The sequence below is a fragment of the Carya illinoinensis genome, chromosome 14, assembly GCF_018687715.1.
Source record: "Carya illinoinensis cultivar Pawnee chromosome 14, C.illinoinensisPawnee_v1, whole genome shotgun sequence".
Lineage (NCBI taxonomy): Eukaryota > Viridiplantae > Streptophyta > Magnoliopsida > Fagales > Juglandaceae > Carya > Carya illinoinensis.
In genome coordinates this window covers 9,216,122-9,236,164 of record NC_056765.1, presented here as the reverse complement: position 1 = coordinate 9,236,164, position 20,043 = coordinate 9,216,122, and the positions used below count along the sequence as shown (strand labels likewise).

Sequence of the window (20,043 nt, the reverse complement as noted above, 5' to 3'; positions counted from 1 at the left end):
AAAAAGTGAATTAATACGGGACCTACATGAAAAAAAAATTATTTTTATAACTTTTTTTTATTCATGTAGGTCCCCCTGAATATAAAAAAAAAAATTTATAATTTTTTTTTTTATTCATTTCGTACAGTCGACTACACGCCGACTGCATTTGCCGACTGTATGTAGCAAAGTCCAAGAATTTAATATATATATAATGAGTTTTATTTTTTATAGTAATGATACAATCGTACAATATACAAATCTTGTACATTACTTTTAAAAATTGTGAATCCTATTTAGGGGTATAAAAAAAAAATCCGACAAACCAGAAAATAGGACCAGTTGTGCCGGTTTTGGACTAGTTCGATTTGGAACTAGTTTTCATAAATGAAAAACCGGTCGGAACCGGTCCAGTTTTGGTTCTGATTAGTTTTGGACCAGACCAGTACTATTTATATATTAATATTATATATAATATGTTTTATATTATATATAATTTTTAATCACATAAAAAATAATCACATATTCTAATATAGACTATAGTTATACTCATACTAATATAGTTATACTAAATCATTAAAACTAATACTAAAATATAGCTATACTAATAGTCTAATATAAATATTATTATATTGTCTAATATATTATATAGTTATAATTAATACTAATATATATATACTAATACTAATCGTCTGATATAGGATTATAACAGATTTTTTTTTTTTTTACATTAGATTTCTTATTTTAGTTTTTGTTTTATAGCAGTTTTTAATATAGTAGAATTTTGTTTATATAACAATTTTTTTTTATAAAACAGATTTTTTATATCAGAATTTTTTTACATAGCAAATTTCTTTTGTAAAGCAGATTTTTGTAAATGGTAATAGATTTTTAATAAAACAGAATTTTTTAAATCAGTTTTTTTTTTAAACAAAATTTTTATAAAAAAATTTGTATTTTATTAAAATTGAAAAATCAGACCAAACTGGACAGGAAACCGGTAAAACCGGAATACCGGTTTAGGAGGAAAATCGGTTCGTAATCGATTTTAAAAAATACAAAACTGGTGCCTACCGATTCGGTTCTAGATTTTGTTTAAAACCGGACCGAACCAGACTAGTTGCACCCAAATTCTATTATTATAAAATAATTTTTTTATGTGAATGTTAGATTTATCTATTTCTTTCAAAAGGAGTGCGTTGTGCTTGTATGCCAAGTTACGGTTGAATGCTGAAATGATCTTAGATCACTTTGAGTTAATTTGTAAATTGTACTATTTTGTGAATTATATTGAAATAAGTTTGAAAATAAATAGGTTGAGATATGTGTTTGAATATATAAAAATATGTTAAGGTGTGAATTTTAATTTTTTTATAAAAAGTAAAAAAATTAGTGGATCTCATTAATAATCAGTTTGAGATAGATTGAGGTGAATTTGATATCCAAATATGGTCTTATTTTTTATCAATGAATATCATTTCTTTTTTTATTTTTTATTTTTATTTTTATCAATGAACTTTTAAATAATATTAATTATTTAATAAATTAAAATTTTGTTTTAATTGTTAAATTTCAAATTAGAGCCATATTGTTCGTTTCAGAAAAACCGAGGTAGTGTAGTCATCGAAACCGCGCGGAGAGGGAAGGGGGAAGAGAACAGAAGAAGTCGAAGAAGCAAACCCTAGAAGAAATGGCGGAGAAATTGGCACCGGAGAAGCGACATAGCTTCGTACACAATGGTCTCTCTCTCTCTCTCTCTGTGCTTCCTGAATCTCTTGGTTCTGTTTGATTTTGGTTTCGTCGATCCAAACTGCGTTCGGATTTTTCTTTTCTAAAATTTCCATTTGATTTTCAGGTCAGAAGGTGTTCGAGTGGGACCAGACTCTGGACGAGGTAAATATGTACATAAACCTTCCACCTAACGTTCTTTCGAAGCAATTCTACTGCAAGATTCAGTCAAAACACGTCGAAGTCGGCATCAAGGGCAACCCTCCTTACCTTAATGTCCGTTTCCGTGTAAACTATTTGCTTCTTTTGATTGTGATTTTGCTTTTGATTAAATTGGCTTAAATTGGTCGCTGATCTGTTTGAATTATTGGGTTTGGTGTCTCAGCACGAGCTTACGAGTCCAGTGAAGACGGACTCTTCTTTCTGGACCATAGGTAATATTTTGTCTGCTTCAGATTATGCTTCTTTGTAGCATGTAAGGGACCGTTTGGTTCGCGAGAAACTTTAGGTGAAGTAAATAAAGAATAAAGAATTTTAGAGACATTTAGGATATCTTTTCTATATTAAAGAATACACGCAGGTTTTTATGGTTTTTTTTTTTTTTTTTTTTTTTTGCCCTGAAAATCTCAGCGAGTACTTGGAAAGTTTTCGTATATTTTAGTGTTTCTAATATATTTTGCGTTAATCTGGTTTCGATTGGCAGAGGATGATATAATGCACCTAACACTGCAGAAGAGGGACAAAGGTCAGACCTGGTCTTCACCCATTGTGGGTCAGGGTCAGCTGGATCCTTACGCGACTGATCTTGAGCAAAGGCGTCTCATGCTTCAGAGATTTCAAGAAGAGGTGAAATGATACTTATCCACAATAGATAGTACAATCTGGACTTATAAAGCTTGTCAAGTTCACTCTATTATGCTTGCTGAATAAGTTGTTCAGGCCACCTAACCAGCTTATTCATATCTGAATGTGAATTTTATCTCAAATCTTTTTCTTTGATAGGTAAAAAAATATATTATTGATATGAATGAAAAAGGCATAAGCCATGTTCACCGGAAGTGTACAAAAGAACACCTAAATACATTATAAATGCGCTGAATTAAAGACAAAAAATCATGAGTGTCATCCCCATTTAGTACAATAGCGGAAAACCAAAACAATAAGGTGTTGAGAAAAAAATTCTTCAGCTCCTCTCTTGTACGTTCCTTATCATCAAAACAACGCGCATTCCTTTCTAACCAAAGATACCACATGATACATAGAGGAATCCTCTTCCACACTGCAGTCACTTGATGACAACCTTGCAGCTTCCTCCAACAACCCAACAGATCCACCAACCTCGAGGGCATCACCCAAGGAACATCAATACTTTGAAAAATCTCATCCCACAACCCCATTGCTACCTCACAATGCACTAAAAGATGGTCCATAGATTGTCCATTCTTTTTGCATATATAACACCAATCTACCACGACACAACCCCTCTTCCTCAAGTTGTCCGTAGTCAAGATCTTCCCAAGAGCAGCACTCCATACAAAAAAAACAACTTTAGAGGGCATCCGGGACCTCCATATATTTTTCCAAGGGAACGGAATATGATCTTGTGTTATCAAGATATTGTAATATGCCTTAACCGTGCATTTCTTATTATTAGACCTCCCCTTCAATCTATCCCCCTATGTCGTTGGCATCCTCTTGGAGTATAGTAAGCTAAAAAAATCTAATACAATAGTTAGTTCCCAATCATGAAAATTTTCGTTAAAAAGAATAATTCATTGGTGAGAGCCATGCGAAAAGAATCGCATATCCGCCACTGAAGCCTCCCTATTCGCTACAATACTATAAAGAGCCGGGAACGCCCTTTTCAAAGCATGATCTCTGCACCACACATCTAGCCAAAAACTGATACGGTTGCCCTCACCTGCTACAAAACAATTTTTTTTTTCAAAACATGGCCACCCCCTCCTTATAAACTTCCATAAACTAACACCATACCCCCCTCTCACTTCATTAGAGCACCACCCACCCCAAGCTGCTCCTTATCTAACATCAATGATTGCCTTCCACAATGATCTCCCTTCCGAATGATATCTCCACAGAAATTTCCCCAACAACGCTTTATTAAAAGTTCTCAAGTCACACTCCCAACCCCCCTACACAACTGGAGCACATACTGTCTTCCATTTAACCAAATGGAATTTCTTCTCCTCCCCCATACCACCCCGTAAGAAAGCCTTAAATAGTTTCTCGATCCTATTTACCACCCCTACATGTATAGGAAATAGGGATAGATAATAAGTGGGGAGATTAGTAAGGGTGCTCTTAATAAGGGTGAGACGGCCTCCTTTCAATAAATACATCTATTTCCAACTAACCAACCTTTTCTCTATCTTCTCCACTACCCCATCCCATATAGCTCTAGCCTTGAAAGTTGTGCCCAACGTTAGGCCCAAATATTTCATCGACAAAGAGGACACCTTAAAATCCAAAATGCTTGCTAAGCTGAGAATATTTGAGACCACACCCACTGGAACCATCTTGGACTTCCCAAGATTCACCTTGAGTCCTGACACTGCTTCAAAGCATCATAACAGTGCTTGTAGAGTTTGAATCTGGCTAGTATCCGCAGCACAAAAGAGAAGGGTATGGTCTGCAAATAAAAGATGTGAAATGATAATAGAGTCACTCATGCCTTTGCCCACTTGATAACCCGATAAGAGACTACCATCCACAGCCGCCTTAAAACCATCTGACTAAGAGCCTCCATGACCATAACAAACAGAAGCAGAGATAATGGATCTCCTTGTTGCAAACCCTGAGAACTATTAAAGAAACCAACAGGTGTACCATTAACAAGCACTAAGAACCGTGCAGTAGAAATGTAGTGACTCATCCAGGAGATCCACCTCTCACCAAACCTACACCTCCCAAGCAGATATAATAAGAATTTCCAGTTCACATGATCATAAGTCTTTTTCATGTCTAACTTTCAAAGAATACCTGGAACTCCCTTCCTCAACCTGTGATCCAAGCATTCATTAGCAATGAGCATTGAATCAAGAATTTGTCTCCCACGAATAAATACATTTTGTGACTTGGAGATAATTTGTTCCATCACAAGGCTTAACGGTTGGCAAACACCTTCGAAATTATTTTGTATATACCACTAACCAGGCTTATAGGACGAAAATTCTCAATAATCGATGCCCCTTGTTTATTGGGAATAAAAGCAATAAAAGTTGCAGAGATCTTTCAAAATTTTGAAAAGAATGAAATTCACTGAAGACCTGCATAACATCACCTTTCACTATGTCCCAACAAGTTTGAAAGAAACCCATAGAGAAGCCATCTGGTTCCCGTATTTTATCCTTAGCCATCCCATAAATGACCTTGTAAATCTCGTCTCCAGCACATATACACTCTGAGAGTCAGTAGTCTCAAAACTCAGGCCATTAAGCTTCGGTCTCCATTCAATCGGTTCAGTGAGAAAGGGACTCATAATAATGCACAATATGATTTTCTATATCAGAAGGCGAAAACACCTCGGAACCTGAGTATAATGCCTCAGTGGCATCACCACACCGATGAGAGTTTGCCACTTTATGAAAGTACTTTGTGCACCTATCCCATTCTTTCAACCAAAGTGCCCTAGATTTTTGGCGCCATAAGGTTTCCTCCGCCAACAAAACTCTCTCCAAATTTGTCATAACCGTGCCCTTCCTCATCAACCCCTCCTCTGAGATGTCTCCCTATAATTCCTGTCCCTCTATTTCCTGCAATTCCTCCAAAAGGATTGACTTCTGATTGTCAATGTGGCCAAATACTTCCAAGTTCCACTTCTTCATGTCTTGTTTCAGAACCTTTAATTTACCTACAAGGATGAAACTTGGAGTACCAAACAATTGGTACGATGACCACCAAGCACTCACCAACTCTACAAACCCATCCGCTGTAAGCCACATATTTTCAAATTTGAAATGCTTCGACTGCTGTGAATACCCCCACAATCTAAAAGAATAGGAAAATGATCAGAGCTGACTCGAGGTAGGTGCTTCTAACAAACCTCTGGAAAATGGGCTCCCCACTCTGGAGAGACAAGGAATCTGTCCAACTTCGACCAAAACTCGACCATTTGACCAAGTGTACTCAATCCCTACTAGGGGAAAATCCATGAGGTTCAAGTCAAAAATAAACTCTAAAAACTCATCCATGGCCATAGAATTTTGATACTGCCCTGATCGCTCGCTTTGAAAGCGAGTAATGTTAAAATCGCCTCCCATACACCGCGGCACATCCCATAAAGAATAAATTCCCGCAAAGTCCTCCCATAACCTTCTCCTATCCCTATCCACATTAGGGCCGTAGGTACTTACAAATGCCCATTCCCATCCGTCCTCCACGTTTTTAAACATAGTTGCTACCAAATAATCTCCAATACACTCTTCTATCGCTTTAACCACTTTTTTATCCCACATAAGTAATACACCGCCTGAGGCTCCCACCGAGGCCAAATAAGACCAACCCACATATGAGCACCCCCCATAAACTACGCAAAATGCTTCTATCAATGCCCCACAACTTTGTTTCTTGAAAACACACCACATCATTAAGCCCCGGCACATTCCAGGATATAATCTTAGGCTGCATTTAAACCTGAATTACCCCTCCCTTTCGATCTCTCACTTCCGCCACTCCCTTCCTTCACATCATAATTAATGGAACAAGTTAGCCTTTTAAGTTCCCTATCCCTCTTTATAGCTGATTTTGAATGGCTTTCTTCCAAAGCCACGAGAAGAGCCTTAAATTGTTCCTCCTTGCCTACACGAGATCCCAATAACAGCTTGAATCTCCTTCACTTTCTTAAAAACCCACGATGATGAATAATTCTCCTCTTCAATTCTGGGTGGAAGTGTGGACAAGGGAGTAAGGACAACCCCCTCATCGCCGGCACAATCATCCACAAACAGAGCCACTTGCAAATCAGCATCACCTCTGGAAGCTACTAAAGATTTAGAGGGCCTCATCTTCTCTAGGATGTTGCAATCCCCCAGCGAAGGAGCACGGAACGGAGTCCCCATTAAATTAAGTGAAGAAGAGACTTCAGTGGCCCCAACAACAGGAGGCCTCACCTCACAAGCCTCGGATTCCACAAACAGCCTGTTTCTCGGAAGACCACCAGAGTATAGACCTATCTCCGACCTGTCAACCGGCATGGAAGAGGCACCAAAAGCTCCTTCCACCTTGTACGGCGTGTTCTGTGCAACCTCTAGCAATAGAGTGCAACTCTCGACGCTTCCCAGAGAGTTTATCGGAGGACCATCTAAAGCTAGGCCTTACTCTGACGTTGCAACTGGCAAGAAAGGGCCGACGGGAGCTCCATATGTCTTGTGCGACTTTTTTTGTGCAATTTCTGTTGGTCGTCACCAACGCGCCACTCTTGGCACTTCTTACAGCCGGATCTAACTCAAAACTACCACAAAAGCCTACGGATATACTTTCTGGCACCATAGGACTCACTGGCGAACCCACCACCCTAGGTCTCGCCGACGACACCTGACCCATCACCGTCGATGGTGGCTGAGGCCCACTCAATGACAATGGGATGTCAACACGTGAGCTGGGCCTGCGTCTACCTTCACAGGCTGCGCCTCTGGGCCACCTGAGCCGAATCCTTCAAAGCTTGCGGCCCAACACCCACCACATCCTTACCCTTCTCCAGACCACCTAAGACCAGGCCTTCAGCTTCCCTAAGCCCAAAACCCAAGCCCTTTTCCTGGCCCACAACCCTTTCACTTGTCAAACCCTCTAGAACGCACCGTTTCATAAATAGCGTATTAAACTATAAGCTCTCAACTTTTTTCTCCGTCTCCTCCAAGGCATGCAGCAAGTAATCCATTTTTGGCCCCAACACTTCCTTGCCAACCCCTTCGCAGTGTTGAGCCATCGCCAAAGGAGGTAAAGCTTTTGCCCTCTCTGTGTTTTTTGGAGCTTGAGACAGGACCTCTCTATACGACGCGACAGGTTGGGCCCTTTGAGACTGAGAGGATGGCAGCCATGGACGACCTTTGTTTTTCCCCCCCAAACCAGAGGAAGATGCAGTGAGCTCCAACAGCAACTCCCCAAGAAACCTCCACCCTTCTCCTTTCCTCCCCTCCTGGATCATTAACATTCCACGTCGTTTCATTGGACCAAACTCCGAAAGGGAGAAAAAACTCCCTAAGGAGTTGCGCTGCCTCTGCACCATTAAAACTCGGGCACCGCTTTGTTTCAATCTGACAAAATCTAACGACCACCCATAAGCTATTCCTTCCTTGACTGTGCCAGCCAGCCATCCTAGAGCTTCTTGATCTAAGGAAATAAATCTCACCGCTCGACAACTAATCTCAGTGAACCTCCACCATCTTTCATTAACCTTCTTCAATTCAAAACATTTCTTTTCAATAATAACATTTCTACACAGCTCCATAAGAATGCCGTAACTCGTTAAACAAATAGAAAGACTAATCTAGACACCATTGTAAATGATCACAAGGAGAAACCATCGTTTTTTCTCAATAGTGCAGAGAGAAAAAAACTCAGGAGAGAGGAATTGAGACTGTGCCTTTTTTATCTCAAATCTTGAGACTGAATGCTTATAGTTGCTTAGTTATGGTCTGATTAGTTAAGCTGGTCATTGTAATTACTTCTTAAGATTGTGTTCCCCCCCCTCCCCCCCCCCCCAAAAAAAAAACAACAGCACGCGCATGGCCAGCGTGGTCACCAACACAAAGGAGTACATTTGTGGTTGAAAATGTCACTGAAATAAATCTGATCTAGTTTTAAAACTTCAGTTTGACTAGGCTGTTTGATCAGAGAATATTGCATACCATATAAAGGAGATAAGTTTCAGGTAAGGAATGTAAGTTCTGCAAATCTAGTTTCACTTCCAGATTAGTGCAAAGCTGTAGCTGGAACTACAGTATATTAGTATTAGTCCTTCCTTAAGTTGTCTATTTTAACTTTATTCCCAACAAATTAAGAAACATTTAATTAAGACGCATAATATTTTGAAGCATCACTCAGAAAGCACGCAACTAAATAAATTTCCATGGCCTGACCATCCTTCAACCGCCAGCTTAGATCACCTCAGTATATGATCACATGCAGATTTGGAAGTCCTATTACGCTTTCCTCTGTTGGAGCTCGTTATATTTATGTGTTTGAATGTATTTCTTTATGGTGGCTTCTGTGAACTCAGTATTTTTCTGAGATTATTTCAAGCAATTTTGGCAATTGTTGCAGCCCTAGAATAGGATGTTGAAATATGTTGTATTGAATTAGAACTCTGGCAACAATTTCCTATGGTATTTTTCCCCAGATGTAGGGTACACCTCTGATTTGGAATCAAATTCAGCATGGTAGATCACCACAACAAAATAACAAATTATTGCGTCAATTTCTGTACTATGTAGAATTGTGGAAATTCCCTGTGACGTGGACATCTATTATGCCTTACCCTGTGCCTTTAGCCAGTTCTAATTTCACTCGTCTTCCTGGGTCCAAACTATCTTTTGGTGGACTATTAGAGAGTGATTAACTGAATGAGGCAAACTTCAGGGAAGGATGATTATCATTAATATAATTGGAATCTAACTACTCATAAGTTGACTTTAGCGTCATAAGTAGGTTCAGGCTGCGTGTAATGTGTAAAATTTAAGGATGCTAATCTTCACATAGAACTGAAACATCGGTTCTGATCACAGGAGAGCAAAATGTTCTACTTTTTCAAGTAAGTTGCTGACTTTTGCTCTAGCTATTTCCCCATATTAAAATATGAAAGGACATTAGAAACATCCATATGCAGTTGGGTGAACGATTCAAATTTTAATACATATTGACTATTTGTCGCAATTCCACCTTAGATCTTTGATAATTATTCATTTGGTGGCTAATGCTTCCATGTGTGTCAACTGACTCCATTAAATTCTTGACATGCTTGGTAACATGAGTCCTCTTTCCCGTTTCATCAATTTTATTTCTTTCTGCAGAACCCAGGTTTCGACTTCTCACAAGCACAATTTTCCGGGGCCTGTCCTGATCCAAGGACTTTTATGGGTGGGATGCGGACTGGTTGACAATCTTGGTATGATGCATTGCTACTTAAATTTGTATGTGTGAGATATAGTAAATAAAATGATCTTTATCTTATTCCCAACTTAGGTTTAACTGTGATAATGTGATTAGTTTATCTCCAAAGTCCTCATGCAAAGCGCTGTAAGAACTTAATTAACATTAAATGGAATATGTTGTGGCTTGTTTATTCTAACTGGCTGTTCCTCATTACAAATGTAACGTGAAGAATCCCCATGTTTCAACCCTGTGTTCCTGATAATATGAGTTAAAAGCTTGTGTATTATAAGTTATAAACTGGATCCTGGGTCCAAGACTACAGGTTAGGCAAGTTAAGAACCAGCAGCTTACTTGCGAGGTTGAGTTAATGCTCTTTGCCTGTGGCCTGAAACACAAGACAATCAAGCAAATGCTTTTCAAATTAATTATTTTGTATTATACCCATCTAATATAGCAAAATATCGGGAACCACAAATGTAGCTTAAAAAAAAACCGATTGAAGAATCATATTCCTTCGCGAAGCATCGGTAAACAAACTAGAATCATGTTCGATGGGTATCGTGTTGTGTTCTGACAGCATATATTTAGACGTGTATTGCTACATCCATGAAGGAGCTATATAAAACAATTTCATAAATTGATGTGATTTCTATTGATTTGTTAGATCTAAAGTAATTTTACACTTTGATTAATCACATCAAGTTACCATAGTTTATAAGATTGTTTTTGTATAATCTCTTTATGGGTAGAATATTTTTCTGTAAACATTATTATGTGGTATTTTATATGCCAGCAATGGATTCTTTGTACGAACCGTGTTTGATGGAAGAATCTGCAGTGGATGTCGCGTTCTCACTATCTATGCAGTTTTAATTTTTGTGTCGCAGATAAATTGTTTGAGTTGAGATATTTTATTAAGTTTTAGAAAAGTAGAGTGAAAATTTAAATAAAAATATTATAAAGATAAAAAGTTTTTTAAATGTAATTTTTTTAATATAATTTTTTATTTGGAATTTGGAAATGTTGTATTGTTTTTTGTATTTTTCTATAAATTTAAATCCTGAGAAATAGTTTAATTGGTCAGACTTTAGGTTTGCTTTTTAATGGTCACTAGTTTGAATTTCCTTAGGGCCATTGGAGGTTTATCTAACCGTTAATTTTAGGGTTTCGTGGAATTAGTCGAGATGCGTGTAAGCTAGTCTGAATATTTAAGGATATCAAAAAAAATTTTTTTTTATAAATTTAAAAAATTATAATGATTAAATAATTATTAAAAAAAGAAACTGAAGATTTGAACGACGAGTGATGGTAGAGGAAAATACAAGGCCGCTCAGTCCAAGACGTTACAAATGATTAACATCACTTCAGATGACACAGACTCTAGAAATGAGTAATGTTGTCTGAAAAGAGAGAGAAAGATAGCTTATCTAGTGTGTCCGGCATTAGTCTAAAAGGTTAGTGAAGTTGGTAAGATGATATAATATTTCTAATCAGTCAGTCTATATCTAATAAGGGGGTCGGTCATACCTAAAAAAAAAAAAAGAGGTCGGTCATAGGTTGAAATTAGCATAGCTACATAGTTTCTTCGCATATAAGTAGTCAAAAGATAAATTACATGAATTATTCTAATATTTTATTTGAATAATAGTTTCGTTCTATCATCTTTCAAAAGTTACTTCTCGACCGTCGATGTAATTTATTTTATTTAAAAAAATAATATAATTAAATAATTTTTTCATAAATTCAAATCCATTAAAAATAAATGCATCAATATAGACTCAAAATTGTTTAACAATAGTAATAAAATAAAAGTTTTTTTTTTTTTTAAATTTCTGGTCTCTGCACTCACTCTGCTCCGTTCACGAAAGCATCACATTCACGCGCAAACTTGCTCGTTCGTTCCTTTTAAAGGATAGAAACAAAAACGAACACTCGCGTCGTACACTTTTGACTTTCCTAAGTTTCGCACACCAAAGCAAACAACAGAGATCGTCAGACTTCAGTTTGAGTTCTCTCGTTCCTTTCCCATCTCCACACCCCCGTGGCTCTCCTTATAAATGTCTCTCTGCCGCGCCAACCATTAGTCACTCCTCCATACAGACACGACCGCCACCACACCGACTCCATTTTTTTCTCTGTGCTTCTTTTTTTCCTGCTTTTTCTGTTAGAGTTTTAATGGTTTCTCTCACCCATTACCCTTAACCTCTCCCTCAGATCTCACAATCGAATTACGATCACAATCAGTCATGGTGAGAGACCTAAAAGTTCCAGAAATCACCCAGCCAAGTGTTCTCTCTCTCCGTGGTCTGATTGCGGGCAACTACTGCCACGACGTTCTGATAAAGGACGGAGTCGTTGTGGGCGAGACGCTAGGTGGGGCCTCCTCTTTCATCTCCGCTGTGCTCGACGGTCTTTCGGTTCCGTACAATCTGGTCTCCAAGGTTGGGCCAGACTTTGCCTATGCGACCGATCGTAGCCCGATTGTGATACCCGCCTCGAGAACCACTCTCTTCCACGCGCATTTCGACTCGGGGGTCAGCGGGAACGGACACCAGGATCGGGTCCTCAAACGGGTCTCCGCATGTGATCCCATTCGGCCGTCGGATCTCCCGCAAACGAGGTTCGATTTCGGTATGGCGGTCGGTGTCGGCGGCGAGATATCGCCCGAGACTCTGGAGAAAATGCTTGAGATTTGCAATGTGGTGTTCGTGGATATCCAGGCCCTGATTCGGGAATTTGACGACGTCGATGGGACCGTAAGGCTCGTGGAGCTGAAGGAAAGTGGGTTCTTTCGACTGTTGCCTCGTATTGCGTTCCTGAAGGCATCGGAGGAGGAGGCGGTGTTTCTGGACATGGAGGAGGCGAGGAAATGGTGCTGCGTGGTGGTAACGCATGGAAAGGAAGGGTGCACGGTGTATTGGAAGGACGGGGAATTGGAAGTTTCGCCGTTTGCGGCGAATCTGGTCGACCCAACGGGTGCTGGGGATAGTTTTCTTGGAGGGTTTGTGGCGGGGTTGGTTCATGGGTTGGCTGTGCCTGATGCTGCGTTGGTGGGGAACTTGTTTGGATCGCTCACTGTTGGGCAAATTGGGTTGCCCACGTTTGATTCGAGGTTGTTGCAGGTTTGTTCATAAGGAACAGTTTCCTTCTTCTCAGTTTTTCAATCATTTTGCTGCTGTGTCATGTGTTTACGACGAGAATTACTGTCTATGCAAACTTTTAGTAAGCTACGCACTGAATTGACAACCCTTGGATTCAACAAAAAAAATTCAACTTTAAAACAAAACTAATTGATTAGATACAATCTTTTGGAGCTCAGCTTTCTGAGTGTAGGTCGACATGCTGGTTTTGAGAGTAAAGATTTTGAGAGATCTTTCATGTTCCTTATTGCTTAGATTCTAGTTGCATACATAGAAGTAACTCGTAGAGATATCGACCTTCTCAAAAGAGTACAAATGAGAATTAGTTTCAGACGTTTGTGATGTGGCAACTAGTATTCTTTCTACTTGATAGAACATGGAATAAACGAACTCTTCTTCGTTTTCTCCTGTTTTTGGTTGCTGTTATTGAGACTGGGGCTTTTTGGTGTGGAAATCACAAACACTTGGATTAGGCTATTGGGATAATATATCACCCGAATTTAATTAAAAAATTCTTTAATGTAGTATGATTAACTTCATAGGTATGGTATAACAACGATGGCTTTCCTTTCTCCCTACAGAGAGTGAAGGATGAGTTGCAGAGGAGGAAGATGCAGTGCATCAGCCGCGATGCCGAGACGAGGTTCTGGAAGCCAGCAGGCCATGAAGAGTTTCATGCATCACTTGGTGCAATCAAGCTAATACCCTCATCCTGTGTGGTTCAGGAATGTCAATGGGATCTTCCATGCTCTCCTCCCAGAGCAGTGGAACAGGCTATCCTCCCGCGGTATGTTGAGGATAAAAACCAGGACATGGAGACGAAGATGTGAGAGCCAAAGGGCACATTCCTGTATCAGATACTTGAGAGCAAGCATAAGCTCTGTTTGCACAATGCAGAGAGTATTTTTTAGTTTTTTGGTTTCTTAGAAGATGGGGAAATCAATCGATGGCAAATTAAGCTTGTAATTACTAATTGCCTCTTAGAAGATGAGATGAGAAAGTGTCATCATTATAATTTTCTTAAATTTTCATATAAAATATAATAAATAATTTAACTTTTTCAACTCTCAAAACAATAATAACATTAAAAATAATATTATAACACTATTTTATTTAATTGTAATTGAAATCTCATATTAAATTGGGATAAAATAACCGGTTGATGAGTGAACAGTAACCCTTCAAATTTGAAGGAAGACTAACATTTGCTGTCAAAACTTTCCATATGTCTTTAGCTTAGATGTCTTTTGGCTATATTCATTATATTTTAAATTTGTCTAAACTTTTGATAAAGCCACTGTCAACGCTCTTAATATCCAAATTCACACCTAAATCTTGGAAGTCAATATGTCTGCCAAAATCGATGGGGTTTGGGTTTGAAGAATATGATGTTCTTTAATCCTGCTCTAATCACCAAATATGTCTGGTATCTTTTGAACGGAACAAATAACCTCTGAAAGGAAGTCATCACAAAAAAATACATGCACTCAAAAACCTTCTTGGAAGTAATTTCAAAGAATACTGATTCTTGGCTCTGAAAAAGTTTGCTCAAACAAAGAGACTTCCTAAGGTCAAGTATCTGTTTTCAAATCAACAATGGGATCAACACTAAGGTCTAGTCTGATCCTTGGATTCCAAATATACCTCACAACATCCCCCAACCCAATCCTAGCATGCAATTCCAAGACCACAATTTGAAAGTTTCAAAACTAATAATGGAAGAACCTAGGCGTTGGAACCATTGTTTTTAAAATCGTACCGTACCGGTCGGTACGGCCGGTATATTCCGTACCGACCACCGGACCAGTACATAAATTTTATAATTTCGTACCGGCCGATATTTCGGCCTGTACCAACCCGTACCGGCCGGTATTTCGGTTTTTTTTTTTTTTTTTTCATTTTTTCAAATTACAAATTTATTTTTTTACCCTCAATTTAGACTAAACTATTTATAATTTATATAGATATATGTATTTATGTATAATTTATTTATATATAAATTATTATTTTGAAATATAATTAATATATATTTATATATATAATTTATTTATATATCAACTATCCCGAAACAGTATCGGTATCGAAATATTTCGTTCCAGTGCCTTGACCGGTACGGCATCCAGTACGGTATTCAAAACATTGGTTGGAACACTCCTTTCCTCAATGCTCTCTTTACGGAAAATTCTTCAAAAGAAATCCAAAAAAATTCCCCTAACCAATTACGGCTTCCACAATGTCAATGACAAGATCGTTTGGCTTCATCATTCTTCTAGTATTTTTTCGGTTAAATCAGTCTATGCCGCCCTTGTTACTGAAAACATGATGCCTCATAATCATTCCTTCATTAATTGGAAGAAACTATGAAAATTAAAAATCCAGGATAGGCTGAAATTATTCCTTTGGAAGGTAAGCCATAACATCCTCCCCACCAAAACATTGATCCATAAGGTAAAACATCTTGAAGAAGAACAATTGGTCTGCCCTTTATGTAATACTGCATCAGAAGACCTTTTCCACCTCTTCCTCAATTGTGTCTATTCTAGAATAGTTTGGAGGAATTTGAATTGGCCTCTTGACATCAACACCTTTGCCAAACAACCTCTTTCCAACTGGATCAATAATATTCTAAACCCCTTTAAGAATCTCAAAATCCTTGAAGAAGAACATCAGTCATTTCAAATATTTACCACAATCGTTATGGACAATCTCTAGTTTCTTCGAAACAAAATTGAGCACAATCAACCAATCCAAACTCCTATTATCTTTGTTGATTCAGTGAAAAAAAGAGTCTTTCACCATTTAAAAGCCTGGGACACTAAAAATCAACAGGTGACAATAAAAGATGAGACATATCCAGAAGGGTTCTACCTAATCAAGTTCGATGTTGCAGTGAGAAAACAAGGAAGCATCCTCACTTCAGTTTGCTGAAAAGATTTAGGAGAAATATTCTTTGCAAAAATAGATTTCATCAACAGTAAGAATCTAAACTTTAGAGAAGCAAGTGCAGCTTTGATGGCCATCGAATAAGCAAAAGGACAAGGAATAGAAAAATTATTCATTGAAGGAGACTAAGTATCACCATCCAGGCAATTAGTAATTTCGATCATATTCTGGATTGGACCCTGTACCCAATCATCAATAATATCAACCATCATCTTCATTCTTTTAAAGACTGAAAAGTAAAAAAAATTCATCAATCTTTAATCGATGCACGCATAATCTTACATAATTGATAGCGGAGACATAAGCTTTTGATAACATCCCTTTAATCCAAATCCCTTATTCTTTATTGAATTTCCATAATGAGAAAGACCCACCCCCTCTATATATATAATTATACCCTTTTAACTTTGTAAACTTTAGTTATTTTTTAATATGTTACGCAAATCTTGCTAAAAAAAAAAAAAATCCAAATCCCACCCTAGTTTTGTGCCTGCCAGCGCGGTGGGCTCCAAGGCTCCAACATGTAGTCCGTAGGTTCCCTCAAAATTCAATGGTCCTTATTCTTTTTTGGGTAGATTTTTAAGCTGTTTATTGATAGAAATAATAATAGAAAAGGGATGATATAGTTATGAAAAGATTTCATAAAAATAAATAAAAAAATTGATATAATTTTATACGACACGTTTGATTTATTTTACAATAAAAATAATTTTATAATCTAACGTAATATATCAAGTTACGTCAATTTATAGATTATATTTGTAAAATTTTGTTGTGACTAAAACATTTTTCGATAAAAAATTATTGTTTTATCGTACTATCTTTCATGGTATCAAATAACTAGTAAAAATATAAAAATAATAATAAATAATTTTAGAAAATCTCTTTAAACTATATTTGCAACAAATCCAAAAGGATGTTTTCCAAAATTGAAAATATACCTCTAATTTTGAGCTCCCTCAACGATTTCTAAAATGTTTGGCTCTTTATTCATTTGTTTCGAAAATTGCAATTTGAACTTTATCCTCTGCGTTCGAAAGAGAAGAAAATGAATGATAAAAAGATGATTAAAAATATAAGGAATGACATGTTTTCATTATTTTAAGGTAATATTAGGTTCTAAAAGCTTGAGCTGTATCAATCAATAGATTGAAATATCATTCTCAATGGCTATGCATTAGTTAATAAATCTTCAAAAAAATCCTCTCCAACAGTCAACTGATAATTGCCAATTATCAAGCATTTTTACCTCTCTCTCTCTCTCTCTCTCTCTCTCTCTCTCTCTCTCTCTCTCTCTCTCTCTCTCTCTCTCTCTCTCTCTCTCTCATCTTTTTCTTCCTACTTTCGTCTCTCCTTGTTTTTTCTTTCTGTTTTTTATTTATTTAATTTCTAAGTAAATATATAAGAAATGGATAAGTTGTTGGATATTCTCTTAAAAAATGGTTAAGAAAAAATAAAATTTGATTAATTATTTTAAATAAAAACGTTGATAAACCATTGCAAATGTTTGTTTAACTTGAGCAATTATCATGATTTATATTATTCATAATCTCAATTCTTATTATTTTTTTATCATCTCATAATATGATATTAGTTGATTGAAAATTATTTATTATATTTTAATTGTGAACCTATAATCTTTTTTTTTTTTTTAAAAAATAGACTTTAATTTTATTTACTGAAACTGAAGTTACATATTTGGCTAATCAATACAGGAAAATCCAGATTATTAGCCAAAACTACTTTATTGTTAGGGGCTCTCCCGCCAACAAATTTTTTTGTGACGGACATTGTCTAAACTTCTATACCTTCTCTCTTGACAGCAGTCAAAGAGAAAGTGTTCTATTAAAATAGAGATAAAACAACCTCTCTTCCAAACAAGAGAGGTACACCCACACTCCACCCTCCCAAGTAGGAGGAGTACAACCACACTCTCTCCTTCTAAGGAGGAAGAGTACTACCACCTACCTTTCTCCAAAAGAGGAGTAGGACAAACACCCGCCTTCCTGCACTGGAAATCATCCAAAAGCACCGAAAACCATTGCTCTCATCATAGTAGGTTTCCAGGTCAGCTCATGCTGCATCCTCCATGCCACACCCTAAAGATTTTTTGCAGTCGTGCCCCTGTGTTCCGGTTGGCCCTCGCTTCTGCACCTCTCATGTACCTCCCCCTCGATCCTGCAGCACCAAAACCACTCCAACGGCTGACCACCACGGGAGCAACCCTCTGTGCTACAAACCCAGCCCATGCCACCCCTGTTCCCGAAAGACAGAGCAGCTGCTAACCATCTAACCACCTTCGTAACGGGTTGCACGTCCACGAAATACCACCCTGAAAGACCAGAGCCACCGCTTGGCCACTCACCCCAAAAGACCAGAAGCCAACTAACCACCGTGTCTTCTCTGCCACAGGTCGCCATTTACAACCGGAGAGAAGGTTTTGGGGTGAATCGAGGGCTTGGCCATGGCGCTGAGTCACGACGATACAGCTCCACCTTCAGACTTTCACCGAGAGCTTATTCAACACCAAATAAGAGTTTTAAACCAAAACTAAACTAAACGCCATTTAAAAGGAGATGAAGGGGGAGGAAGGAATGGAGGATGGAGCTGAGGCCCCCATCCCCTGCCCAATCTGGTTATTGGTTTTGCTGGATTTTTAGAGAGAAGTCAGAAGTTCTCCCTCTAGATAATGCTTGGACCTTTCTACGATTCTATGAACCTCTAATCTAATATGATATTTATTTTTTGTCTTTAAAGATGAACGTTGCCCACTTTTTTCGGAGTCATGCTAAAAGGTGAATAGGCACATGTAATCAATCATGTATCACATAATTTAAAGTTAAAAAAATAAAAACATAGGAAATGAGACGTGTGGCTGAGTCCACTCTCCAATCAAACTCACCTTTTACTTACCAAAAGAAAAAGATAAAAAAAAGATAAAGAAAAAGACATTTCCAAACATGTCGAAACAGAGTTATCACAATAGAATAATTGGACTGCCCCCCACCACCTTCACCCACAAAGCATTTTCATACACTTTTTTTTTTTTAATTTTTTTAATCACCACATCTAATTAAATGGTTTTTTTCGTTTTTTTTTTTAAAAAAAAAAAACAGAGTGATACAATGCATGGGATTAAATTAACGAGCACGGTTATTTTAAGACATTTATAACATATACTGCTTACTTAATATAATTTTGAAAGAAGATAAGTTTTGAATTTTCTTATAAATTAAATATTATTATTTAAATAATGTTAATACTGTACTCTTCACACTGGTTTAAAAATACAATACTTCTAAATTTATATTCCTATAAAGTGACACTAAAACTATTATATATTTATTTAAGGAAAATTCTTACAAAATGAAATGGTTAATTCTCACTTTGAATATTTAAAATTGTGCATGTAATTCAATGAAATGAAATGGAAAAAAAAAAAGAAAAGAAAACCCCCAAGAAAAATCTTCATATCCTTAAATGATAAAAATATAATTCATCTTCATACTTAACTCAGCTTTCATTTTATTATTGTAATATTCTTGTTTTCATTTTACTTTTCTTAAAGAGTTGGAACCCTAAATTTTACCTTTCCTTGCTTTTTTTTTTTTTTATAAAATTTTAATGTATAGTCATTTTTACGTATTTTTTATCCATTTTACTTATGTGATTGACTGTGTTATTTTTTTTAAATATAAAATAATTCTTTTAATCAATTATATTAATAGAATGTGTAAAAAGTACACAGAAATGACTGCACATAACAGAACTCTAGACTTGTGAGTTGTGACCTAATACTACATGCAAGTTTTATATATACATATATTTGTAAAAAAAAAAGAAGTAAATTTTATTAAAAAAATTAATTTTTTTCCCTTTTTTTATAATAAAATTTAATTTTTATAAAAAAAATCTGCCTTGAGACTTATATATTTAATTTATACCAAGTATTACTCAATATTAAAATAGCCGAAATTAACACAAATCAGCAATCAATTTCAATCAATCGTTTGGGAAAAAAATAAAAGAATAAAAAAATAATAATTGGATCTCAGAAGTCGAAATGAATTGAGCAGTGGCCCACAAATTCCTTGAAAGCGCGTGGATAGACACAGTTTGGTTAATATAAAGACGCGAAGGTGAG

General features: G+C 36.9%; 2 protein-coding genes across 3 annotated transcripts; both read left to right on the top strand.

The window, feature by feature from the left end:
• Positions 1-1,557: 1,557 nt before the first annotated feature.
• On the top strand, positions 1,558-10,012 carry LOC122294221 (nudC domain-containing protein 2-like). Of its 2 annotated transcripts, none has more exons than XM_043102789.1 (5): positions 1,558-1,718; positions 1,835-1,983; positions 2,093-2,141; positions 2,411-2,553; positions 9,735-10,012. In XM_043102789.1, exons 1-5 carry the CDS (start codon positions 1,670-1,672, stop codon positions 9,819-9,821), a joined length of 477 nt encoding a protein of 158 aa, XP_042958723.1. In that variant the 5' UTR covers positions 1,558-1,669; the 3' UTR covers positions 9,822-10,012. The 2 variants fall into 2 exon arrangements, with proteins under 2 accessions (XP_042958723.1, XP_042958724.1); XM_043102790.1 differs by having other exon boundaries at positions 1,686-1,744; positions 1,798-1,983.
• Positions 10,013-11,740: 1,728 nt separating this feature from the next.
• Positions 11,741-14,014, top strand: LOC122294220 (inositol 3-kinase-like). The gene is made up of 2 exons (XM_043102788.1): positions 11,741-12,938; positions 13,538-14,014. The coding sequence occupies exons 1-2, from the start codon at positions 12,063-12,065 to the stop codon at positions 13,784-13,786; spliced, it is 1,125 nt and encodes a 374-aa protein (XP_042958722.1). The 5' UTR covers positions 11,741-12,062; the 3' UTR covers positions 13,787-14,014.
• Positions 14,015-20,043: the final 6,029 nt, after the last annotated feature.